Below are 12,841 nucleotides of genomic sequence, written 5' to 3'. Positions count from 1 at the left end.
TTGTCTGGAATCTATGTTCAATAATTTGGTTTCTCAAGAGTGAAAATGGAATCTCTGTCCCTCATTAATCCTTATCTTGATTTTCTATTAAATGAAGAATTACAGTACGAACACATACTCTGTTTACATACATGATATGATACATACTCTCATCCACTCTGGCAATCACTCCTGAAATATCCCTCTGTTGACCAAAAGCCACTGTATGGCCATTAATATACAATATTTGAAAACTCTGTTTCAATTGTATTTGACTGTATGAAAATGTAAAAGTCACCTGGTAAATATAATATTTACATAAAATATGCTACACATTACTAAAATATACTACACATCACTAAAATATACTACACATTGCTGTTTCTGTTGGATACATTGTACACTGTAATTACACAGTGGAAATAGAACTGTAAAAGAAAGTTCTATAGCCTTCATTTAGTGTAAGCCTGTGTGTACAGATCTAGTATAATAGTATAATAGTACTGTAGCATCTACTGAGTGTGATATATAGAAATAAAGGGCGTGTGTGCAAAACCAACAGCGGTTTTAATATCCCTAGTGCACCGGGTGTGGGTAATTTGGGTGAATGGAATTATGCAAAAGGTATATGATTGTTTGCACAGGTGTTTGGATTTACAGAGGAGACTCGGTTTTTTTATAAGAGTGTTGAATAGAATGTTTGCTAGAAAACCTTGTCCAACTGATCTGCATAATCTCAATGATCAAAGCCAACAATTATTCAAATAGATTTTATTTATCGCAATCTAAATAGCTGAATATAGCTTTAGTGGCACGTGCACTCGTTGAGAGCAGTACTTTATTTCTTCATGGAGCCATCTTTAGAGGTCCTTCAGAGGCATGGCCAATTTGAGGTAGTTTGTCATTTATTATAGATTGTGCTCAGACACTTGGTAAACCCCATTTTTCAAGGGTGGATCTCGTGTGTTCAAATGTATACCAAGGATTGCATTAGAAATAATGTTAAACCCAGAATGCTCCTGGGCTAGTTTGGGAACAGACACGCTGCACATGTGGGCTTGATGAATGAGGTCTAATATCCTCTGAGCCCAGAGCACCACCTACTGGGAGCTGCCGTCTCCGACTAAATATATCACTATACATCGCTGTGAATATCATTAATGGGACAGGAACCATCTTGATTGCCGGAGTCTCTCTCGCTCTAGCCATACAGATTCCGTATCGAGGAATTTTGTGTAGACTGGTTTATTGTTTGAGTGCTTTTGATCGTTTGAATCTCAAATGCCAACATGATATGAGCGTAAAAAAAAAACTGACCACCGAAATGTTAAGAAAGCACATGGGGTTGGATGGAAAAGGTCATATGCTGAAATAGATTACATTTGGCATATCTGTGCTTAATATCGTAAAAAATGTCCATGATACACACTCTATTGTACTGTATACTAAAAATACATCTGATAATCATTATCCAATTTTTCATAATTAAATGATGCTCATGAGTCCCATGAGTTTGGCTTTTTGATAATTGCATTGTTTCGTCTAAAGGTTATGTGTTAAAGGTTAACGGTCATGTGTTCTCCACCCCTGTTCTCAGGTGACATCAGTTGCAAGGGGATGACCGAGCGCATTCATAACATCAATCTCCACAACTTCAGCAATTCTGTACTTGAGACCCTCAATGAGCAGCGCAACCGCGGGCACTTCTGTGACGTGACTGTTCGGATCCATGGAAGTATGCTGCGAGCTCACCGGTGCGTGCTGGCCGCTGGGAGCCCCTTCTTTCAGGACAAGCTGCTCTTGGGCTACAGTGACATTGAGATCCCCTCTGTGGTCTCAGTGCAGTCCATCCAAAAGCTGATAGACTTCATGTACAGCGGGGTCCTGCGGGTGTCTCAATCAGAGGCTCTCCAGATCCTCACCGCTGCCAGCATCCTGCAGATCAAGACGGTCATCGACGAGTGCACCCGCATCGTGTCCCAGAATGCCGGGTTTCCGATCAACCCAGGGGACTCTGGGCAGGAGACGCCCCGGGGGACGCCGGAGTCGGGCACCTCGGGGCCCAGCAGTGACGCCGAGTCAGGATACATGCAGGCCACGTCGCAGCAGAGCATCGAGCGGGCGTACACGTCGCTCCTACCATACTCCTACTCCGGCCTCTCGCTGCAGAACGGAACCCGCGAGCGCTCCCACTACGTAAGCAACTATGACTCAGCGAGCCTCACCACGCAGAAGGATCAGCAAGGCCAGGACCCGCCGTGGATCACTCGCATCCACGAGAGAACCCAACAGATGGAGCGCTTCCTATCCAACCCGGAGAGCACCACCCACTGCCGCAAGCAACCCCGACCGGTACGCATACAGACGGGAGGCATGCACATAAAACAGGAGGCGGAGGACGAGTACAACTGTTACGGCATGGAGGACTGCCCGGACGACACTGACCACGTGGAGGGGGTGGACAGTGAGCCCAAGGGTGAAAGCTTTGACTCAGGGGTGAGCTCCTCCATCGGTACTGAGCCCGACTCCGTGGAGCAGCAGTACATGGTGGGTTTTCGGGAGGGGAGCGGAGAGAGGGGGCAGCAGCAGGGCGAGGGAACCCCTGTGCAGATCGAGGTCGACGACTCCTCCTCTCCCGAACAGGTCCCCAAGATGGAGGACGGGATGGCGTACCATAGCACTAGTGACAGTAGCACAATGCAACCCCTGCCCAACAACAACCCGACCATATCCCAGTCCCTGCCAAGTGCCCCGGTCTACATGCGTCAGGTGGAATCATCGCACACCAGCAACCTGAGGATGCCGCTCACCCTTACCAGCAACACCCCGGTGATGGGCACGGCGGGGAACGCCTACCTGCCCACTCTCTACGCCACACAGTCGGCCTGCAGCAACAAGCCCTTCTTATTCAGCCTGCCACAGTCCATAGCCCAACAGTCCCAGTTCGTGGCGGTGCCGCCCCCAGGTATGTCCAATTACAGCCACATGACGGCACAGCAACAGGCCGCCTTGCAGCAGCAACAAGCGGCGATGATAGCACCCGGAGAGAAGAAACCCTACTGCTGTACTCTCTGCAGTAAAACCTTTACTGCTAAACAGAACTACGTCAAACACATGTTCGTGCACACCGGTGAGTACTTCAGCTTCTCTTAACGCTTTTGCACGTGACATTCTTTATTACTTATGATTTAAGTCATTTCATGGCTGATGATATTGTATGTGACAGCAGCTGGTGAAAGCGGGAACAAAGTCGGGCAACCAATCAAAATGTTCTGACTATTCTGACTATTCTAAATTTAAACGTTGTCGAAGAAAATCAATGACGCACTCGCTAGTCAAGCCAAAGTATTGCAATGCAATGGATCTGGTGAGTAATCCCCACTACTACCTAGTTCACTATAACACTACTTTACATTGTTAGCAGGCTCACAAAACAAGCTGTGTTAGTTGACTAGCGAGGCTGTCATTGATTTTCCACAACGTTGAAATTTATTTACATTTTTTCGGAATAAAAGTCGGAACATTTGATCGACTGCCGACTTGTTCTCAGTTTCACCAGGTGCTGTCACAAACGTCTGACGGATAGTGTAACTGGATTTTATGGTGCCTGGTGGTACTCAGGGTTCGAAATGTGATGAGTGATTTGAGTGTTATTTCTTATTTGGAGTTCTGATGGATGGTGGTTTGTGCATACAATAAAAAGGGGATGGCAACTACTAAACTGCCAAGAGTTTGATACTTTGGAAGTGGTTAACGTGTTAAATTGTACCGAAAACACATTAAAAAAAGGCTGTACATTTTGAATGTCATGGGTGAGGCTCATGCTCATTGTTCATCTTTGAATGAGTTATTTTAAAATGTTGCCACTGAGATACCACGATGACTCTGCCCATATTTATTTATATTTGGGAGCCTACTGAAATGAAATGAGACAAAGAACGAGGACAAGTGTCCCCATCAACACTGGCTGCCAAGTAGTCCTGAAGGTAGTGAGGTCAGACTTTTCTAGCAAATGCAGTATTCATTAGTCTTGTGATGGGCACAGTCTGTGAAATGTTCAAGGCTACATTAGAAAAATGTAGAAGCACTGTGTTTTGTCCTAGAGTACATTCCTAGAGTACATTATTATGCTGGCTTTTGTGTCTAATTGTGGGGTTTTTCTGTCCTGTCCTGTCGTCCCCCCCCCCCATCCCTTTTCTTCCGAATGCCTGTAACTTGTATGTATATCTAGGTGAGAAACCTCATCAGTGCAGCATCTGCTGGCGCTCGTTCTCCCTGAAGGATTACCTAATCAAACACATGGTCACGCACACGGGGGTGCGTGCCTACCAGTGCAGCATCTGCAACAAGCGCTTCACCCAAAAGAGCTCCCTCAATGTCCACATGCGGCTGCACCGTGGAGAGAAGTCCTATGAGTGCTACATCTGTAAGAAGAAGTTCTCTCACAAGACCCTGTTGGAGAGGCACATGTCCCTGCACAGCACAGGCGGCGCGTTGGCGGGGCTGTCGGGGGGGTCTACGGGCGCTACCGGCGCCGCCGTCTCCATTCCCATGCCCATGGCCGTGCCCGAACCCGGGGCCGGAGTGGCGGCCCTCGCCATGCCCGTGGGCGGAGGAGGCGCCGGAGTAGGGGGTGGGGTCGAAATGGGAGTGGGTGTGGCTGCAGAGGCAAGCTGCCAAGAAGGGACCACCTATGTGTGCTCCGTCTGCCCTGCCAAGTTCGACCAAATTGAGCACTTCAATGACCACATGCGAATGCATGTCTCCGATGGATAAGTACAACAACTAGATAAAACTTCTTAAAAAAAAAAAGAATGAAAAAGAAAATGGCACTAGATTTTTTTTTATTTTGGGGGCATGAAGAGTAATGAGTATAGACACTGGCACATTAAGTTTCCCAGAAAAGAGGTGTTTTTTTTGTTATTCTTAAAAGAAAAAAAAGATGGTGGCCTTAAGGCTTTGTAGTCTGATATTGATCCACTGGATGGATCCTTACTACAGGCCTCTAAATGTATGCTTTCCTAAAATACTGATTTATGTGTTGAACACTACCGAAAGGCCTACGAAAGAAACACACACACACATACACATACACAGACACACACACAAATACACAACTCACACACACCTATATACAGTATAGATAAATGTTTGTATGAGTGTATGTGTTCATTTGTGTAGTGTGTATGCGTATATTTGTGCGTGTGTGTATGTGTGCGTGTTTGTGTGTGTGTGTACGTGTGTGTGTGTGTGTGTGTGTCTATGTGTGTGTGTGTGTGTGTGTGTGTGTGTGTGTGTGTGTGTGTGCGCGCTTGTGCACGTGAACATTGCCATGAAATTTCTAACATGGTAAATGTGAACCCATATTGACCGTTTTGGACACTATAAGCGTCCAAGCTTACTGTGGTATAATTTTCAACAACAACGACAAAAAAAAAAAACATCTGGCTTGGGCTAAAAATTCCCACTAAAAAAATATTGATGGTCACAAGTTTGCCTTCTTATGTAGGATAAGAAAAGGAGAGTAATTCATTTGACACTGGCTTTTTATTTATTATTATGGTATTGAGGGATTACAATGCAGCTGTTGTCGAGGTACAAGATGATTTTAATAATTGTACTGAAATGTAACTTCCTGTCAGTGGTTATAGGAATGATTATTTAGTATAAAATGTTTTATTGTCCATGCATTTTGATGGTTCAGTTTAAGTTTACGAAATTAGGGTTTGTTGATAAGACAGTATTTGAGAAAAATGTAATATTGTTAAGATTTTATTTTATTTGCGTACACTGCCACTAATATCTTAGAAGACTGTTAAGGCTATTAGACCTCTTCCATTTCAAAAATGTGAGAAAACTAAAGACAGAAGGTTCTTTTTAAAAAAAATGAATTTGTGGTTCTCTGAAAAGGATTTTCCATTTCCAGTTATGGCAGGCAGGCTAGAGTAAAGCGACCAGAATCACGCTCCATTATGATGCTGCTTCTCGACTTGCACCAGACTGTTATCAGCTGCAGATTACAACATGATTTGTCACTATTACTATTATTATTAGAGTATGATTATTATTTCATAGTAGTATAGTTTTACCAGGGTTTTAAGAAAGCTATTGATTGGATTACTGGTAAATAGAGAAGAATTTTCAGTGAACTTGCATTGGACAGAAATAACATCCTAAGACCTAAAATCTCTGTGTAGCCTGTTCACAACGACATGGCTTCTTTAGCAGCTGTTTGAGCAGGTGGAGAGAACTCAAATGCACTACTCCTGATATGTTAGCTCCACCTGGTGGCGACAAACGGCAAGCCAACGTTCTGACAAGAAATACAGACATGAGAGACCTGAGACAAAATAAACAAGAATAAAAGTAACCAGTCAATCAATAATTATTTAATTATACCATAACTTGCAGATGGACTTTCCAGACAATAAGATACATTCCTGATTTCACAGATACCTAGACACAGTGTGTACAGAATAGATTTGGGAGTAGGGAGGAAGCTGGTTGTCAGTTAAGTGTCACTTCACGCAAAGGCTCTGCTCTGATATTTGGCTTATACTTGCATTTTATCAAAAAATAAGACATACACATCTGTCCGCAACTGCAATCTGAAAGATGTTGCTCATTTCTTTGAGTAGACACACCTTTGGTAGTGAGAGAGTTAAGTAACCACAATTACAGTACAGTACAGTCTGAAAACAATGTTGTAGATTTTAAAAACAAAGTGCTACTTTGCACATTTTTTTCAATTGCCTGTGTTTATTATTGAGTTGTTTTACTTAAGAAATGAAATTCTATGATTTTCATTTATTTTTTTTTCATTTGTAAAGGAAAAAATCTTTCTTAAAAGCTTGATAAGAGGACTGCATTATTTTCTTGCATATATGTTGCACTGCTTAAACCGATAAGTGCACTACTGTTACCAGAGATATTATAGTTTTAGAGAAAAATAATCATTTTTTATCCAATGTTTGGTTGTAGTTCACATGTGTTAGAATAGCTTTGTTCCATTTTTCGATAAGGTAATTAAATGTTTTCTTGGCTTTTGTTATCGCTTGCTATTATATGTATTTACTTGTGCTGTGTTTGTGCAAGCGTTTATTTTTATTTAAATCTGAACCATCGTGTGAGCTCGTCTCTGTTTTTACCATTTTAATGTATTCTTTTCAGGAGTTAATCCCCTCTAACAGCAGTAATTGCATTGCATACATTAGAACAGATGCTGAACTTTCATACAAAAGCATTCATGCCAAACTAAATCCAAAAAAAGAAGAAAAAAAAAACATGTTTTATAGTGTGCGTGGACATAAATGATATGCGTGTTTTAGAACAAGTTTCTTTGCGAATAAGGGGGTGGGTGGGAGATTGTACGCAGCTTATTTGCTATCTGTAAATTGTACACAAGTGTGTGTCTCTTGTGTTTGTATGTCTGTGTGAGTGTTTGTATGTGATATATAATCAAACTGTTATTGTCCTGAGTGGAGGTGGAATACCTGAACTGTAGGGCTTCCTTTGCAATATGCAGTGCAGGTACTATGAGCAGCGGCTTTTGCTTACTCTCTTGGGCGTCTAAATACAGTTGTCTTGCACATTTATGGAGACATCGACAGTATTGATCAAATATTCATAAATCCATCGCCCCCTATTGAAAGAAGTACAGTTCATGGCATCTTTGTGTCTATGCTTTAGTTAGTTTCAGCTGTATCTTACATAACACCCAATAGATCACCTGATAATACTCTTCTACCAGCTTCACTTAAAAGAGGTCAGCACTGTGTTCTATCTTTCTCTCCTTGAGATGAGGAGGACTGCTAGCAAACATTGATACATACGTAAATCACCAACGTTTGGATTTCTGCATATCAGAAAACATACTGAGTGCACTGGGGAGTGATCATAATAGCATGTCCAACTGGACACTGAAAGCACTAGGTTGTTTAACGAAAGGGACACGCGTGACTTGTGATGAGGCAGCATGTTGGTATCCTCCGCTGCAGAGGTCCCAGTGTTCGATATAAGTCTGTACGAGGGTCTACTCTGTAGCTCTCGTTGCCGATACTGTATTGACTAAGAACTAGGCAGCGTACAAGGTTGTCTTTTAGACAGTACTTGGAGGATATTCTTTGTATTTTTGCTTGATGCAGCAAAGTATGTAAAGAAACTACCAAGGTCTTTCTATCAAACGTTTATTGCTCTGGCACAAAGTTATTGTTGTTGTTGTTATTGTTGTTGATGTTGTTGTTGTTGTTGTTGCTGTTGTTGTTGTTGTTGTCGTCTGCTCTATGGAATAGTATAAGGAATCCTAAACCAGTTGGACAAAAGAGAGCAGTGTGCTCACCATTCAAGTCCTGATAAATATAGTCAGAGCGATTCTAAACATACACCATAAACAGCCATGGAGGTTTATTTTTAACAAAGCAGAAAAAGACATGCCTGCATCATCGTTCACATTAGATGACACCAAGCCCAGACAAGAGTTGCCTCCCGTTCTATTACCAGTGAGCTCTAGGCCTACAACAACCTAGCATTATTTTGACCACTCCACAGTCTCTTACAGTCAGCCTAAATGATATTTTATGTAATAAATGTATCAAATGCACTATTGACTGTACTGTAGCTAGATGTTTTTTCTCTCAAGTTAGTCATTTTGTTGTTTTCATTGGTTGTGTAAAAAGAAGAATAGCAAATAAATAGCTTGATGTTGGTTTTTGGGGATATTTGGGGATTGGATTTGAAACGTTGATCAGCCATATTTCCACATTTTTTGCTACATACTCTGTAGCGTACAGTTAAGTTCACGGTTCCTGACGTTATTCTTCACACAGTGCTGAGGTGGACTTCTGCCCATAGTTGGTTTACCTCACACACTTTTATGGCAAACCTGACTTGCAGAAGAACAGCATTTTCAATGACTTATGATACTATAGATATATGACATAAGATCTACACAGGCTTTCTTTTCATCCATTGCAACAGCATCATCTTTTGTTCTCAGTCCGTAGTCATACTTAGCTGTCTTTTGTTTTAATCACTCAACCTAGGACTAACAGACATTGATTTGAGCACCCACTCGTCAGTGCATTGATAGTCACTCGGAACAACCTGCAATGTAACCCTGAAATAAGTCCCAACTATAATTGTCTGTGATTTTTTATACTGATACTGTTTTAAAAGTACGTTTGTAAGATTTGCTATAACATATTTTTCTGCTATACAATATATTCACATTCATGTAGATCGACTTTAACCTGCAGCTCTTAGTTTGATATTTCAATTTGTCATTTTACTTATTGTTCATATTTAGTTTATTTCAGTGTACAGACACACAGGGTCTGTTTTGCTGTTAGTTTTGCAGTGTGTTTGATCCATCTGTTTGCTTGTTTATTCCAGGGCTTTACTGTGCCCTTTTTTTCCTGCAACCATTTACTGTGTTATCTGTACCTTATTCTTAGTTAGTGGGCAAAGGATAGACAGCCATTGAGTAAGACATCACAGTTTGCCATAAGTGCAAATGTTCGGTTCTGGACTTGAACCCTCTATTTAAATTTGAGATGGAACATATTTGGGAAATATGATAACAAAAATAGTAATAGACTACTGCTGTAGGGATGTCACTCAGAGATATCCTATTTGAATGACACAGCACATGTGATATAATCTGTTTCTATAGTCCACATTACTTTGAAAACATAGACATTTGCATATGTTGGGGACATATCTGTCTAATTGCTTCCCTTACTTCAGTGTCCTCAAATTTATGTTGAGTTTTTATTAACTATAGTAACTTGCATAGTAACAAACAGTTACCATCACAAACCTGCCATAGCATTACTGTCATACATTAAGTACCTAAATAAAGTAATTGTTGTCCAATCACAATACATGATATTTGAGATTAAATCTAACAAGTATATACTCATGGTTTTTAATCAATATCTTCATAGAACATTGTTAACACAGATAACAGAAAACAGATAGTGTTATACGGACATAATTGCAGCTAAAAGAATATGCTTTGGGGGTTATAGGATATGCCTATCAAGTGCCTATTTGTACATTATTATACTGAATCTTCATAAAGTAGTTTTGCTCTCCTACATTTTCCAAATATATACAGTATATACATACACATGATGGTCTATAGACAAATGATGATAATATTTATACTGCTATTGCTATAAATGTCAGTCACAACACAGTGCAAGAAAGCCCTTTAAAATATCTTTAACCTTCTCAAAGCTTCTATTTATATAAGATACATTTGTGATTTTATTTACTCCTGTCATACATAGTTTTTTAACTAATACATAACAGAAATCAACTTTGATAAACATCTGGTGTTAAATAACCATCACAGAGATATGTATTTAGGGTCGGGGGTCATAACCATGTGGCATTTACCAAACTCATTTCCATCAAGACAATACGTAGACATGTAATGTGGCGTAGACATATAATGTGATATAGTCTCTATTACTCTATTGTCATACTGTAGGTATTTATACTATAGCACACACAGCATTGTTTCATCATAGGTTTTGTTTGTCTAAGACCGTGTGCCTCAAACGATTTCACATGGTTTCGTAAAATCTGCCCAGATCTTCGAGTATGTACACCTAAATTGTCATTTGACACCTAAATCAGCACTAACATTATACCACGTGAATCAGCGTCCATTATTGCATAAGAGGATCAACAATAGTACTGTGTAACCTATCTGCAGTGTAGTTTGGGGGCCAAAAGCCCACTACCACAGTCACATTTTGTCTAAGACGTTTTAAGACCTTATTTCTTCCTTCTGTTGTCATGGAATACAGTGATTACAATATCATTAATAGTATTTGCTCTTTGTAGTAGGTCATATTGCTGGATGGTTGACTGTACATACGGTTGTCATAGCATTCATTGTGCTGTGCAGGTGGAGTTCGAGATCTGTTTCTGACCTATCAATCAGGTGCTACTTGGTCTTGGTGTATAGCTAGATGGGCACCTACAGTATACATGAACAGTTATGGAAGTGCAGTATTCGATTTATACCATCCTAAACAGCCTAACACAGCACAGCTATACACATTAGAAGTGCAATCAAGTTGCTATGCTATTTTATGCTTTTCCTTTTCTGAAGAGTAGCGAGCTTTTGTCCCAGTGTGAACTGTATTGAAAAGTGTCCTTGTAAAACAGACCCAGACCCAGCCATGGCCCCTGAACTCGACTGAATACGATGAGCTAGGGACCACATTTTGTGGTGGTCTAGCTAGCACAATATTGGAGGTTTTGTCCAACCTTTGTGTCATAACAACATCTGACATGATTTATTACGATTTCTATGAACACTTTACACCTGACCTGTACATTTTGAAGAGGACTCCACCCCATTTATTCGACGTTTTGGCTCTGAATTTGAACATAGGTGTTATACATTAGGATCCCAACACCTGAAGGATGTCCAAAGTATGCACATTCCTGTAATGTCCAGAACATTCCTACACCCAGTCTGGCATTACGTTGTATAACTATCAGACTGTAATGCATTATGTGATCCCTTTAGCCTTACAAGGACAAACATTTTCGTAATTTGCCTATCTGCTGGTTATTTAGTCACGTGGCATATCCCCCCATAAAGGTTTGAGTCCAGTTGAATCTCTGCAATAATCATCCTCATATTGGTGTTTTTCTTACTGCTGCACTGAGAATAGATATTGATTTAGCTGTGGTGTTGTAATGTAATTCTGCTAGGTGACTTCAGGCTTCTTGACAAATGATTTCTATCAGTATAGATCACATTCTCAAAGTATACAATTACAGATGGGTTTCATGAAATCCCTTTTTTAGATTTTCTTAGCGACCGCTGGACATGGATGAAGCATTGATAATCCAATCATGACATTTTGATGTAGGTTCTATAATGCTGCACAATTACAAACCAATGCATACAGGATAATGGCTCATATGCTACCACGTGATGCCCTGCTGGAATTTTACAAAAAAATATTTCTGATTTCGTTTCTTTATGCAATATATGTGGAAATATCCCCCTTAAATGCTGTCTCTTACTGAGAGGACGGACACTGAGTTGTCCAGAGGTTGTAGGGTTCCAAAGGTGCTGAATACAGGAGCCTACACTGTAGCCGCGCCTTCTTAGCACCTTGGAGAGTTGTCTCGAAGCTTTTGAGTGAGCTCTTGCGTTCCCTTGAGCTTCTCACGTGCCCCAAAAATAATTCATGTCTGTGGTGAGACTAAGCAACATGCACTGTGTGACCCTTACATCTGTTCTCTTTCACCTATTCAGTTTCGGTGAACAACACATGTGACGACTTCTTTTTCTGTACACTTTTCCACTGTGTTTCCCCATTCAGATGCTTATGGTCTCAACCCGCATGCAATCATTATATTATTAGTTTGGACATACAGAGCTTCCATGACAATACTTTTGCTTTGTGGTGTTTTTAAAAAGGTGTTTGGTGGTTGTCATTATTTTGTGTCTGTTGTGATATGGAACCAAGCAAGCTATTAGGGGTCAGTTGAAAAATGTGAGGTGACATAATGTTTGTTTCCGTAAACACCAAAGAATGATAAAGAATATCACAGTGTCTGAGTTTTAAAGCAGAAAATAAACACCTTGTTGTGTAAGCTATAAGACAACCAAGATGTTGGTGCTTATACATTTGTATTTGTTCAAATCTGGCTAGATGGCTAAATTCTATTTTCTTTTCATACTCAAGGCAGGGTGCTTCTGCGTCTGCGTTGTTTTTGTCCTCTGATCACTATTGGTAGACTGTAGTTTAATAGTTGTGTTAATTTGCCTATTGTAGACCAAAATAGCTTTTTTAAATAAATGCAGCAAAACAGAAAAATCAACCTG

The 12,841-nt window shown here is 40.6% G+C and overlaps 1 protein-coding gene across 1 annotated transcript; it reads left to right on the top strand.

Moving 5' to 3' along the window:
- Positions 1–1,596: 1,596 nt before the first annotated feature.
- zbtb20 (zinc finger and BTB domain containing 20) lies at positions 1,597–4,755 on the top strand (the record flags this gene model as incomplete). Its single annotated transcript, XM_080549649.1, has 2 exons — positions 1,597–3,109; positions 4,211–4,755. The coding sequence occupies 2 exons, from the start codon at positions 1,597–1,599 to the stop codon at positions 4,753–4,755; spliced, it is 2,058 nt and encodes a 685-aa protein (XP_080405775.1).
- Between the last annotated feature and the right edge of the window lie 8,086 nt (positions 4,756–12,841).

The sequence above is a fragment of the Nansenia antarctica genome (assembly GCF_963989245.1).
Source record: "Nansenia antarctica genome assembly, chromosome: 20".
Taxonomy (NCBI): Eukaryota; Metazoa; Chordata; class Actinopteri; order Argentiniformes; family Microstomatidae; genus Nansenia; species Nansenia antarctica.
Note: the sequence above shows the minus strand (reverse complement) of the source record. Positions and strands in the feature narration are given on the sequence as shown.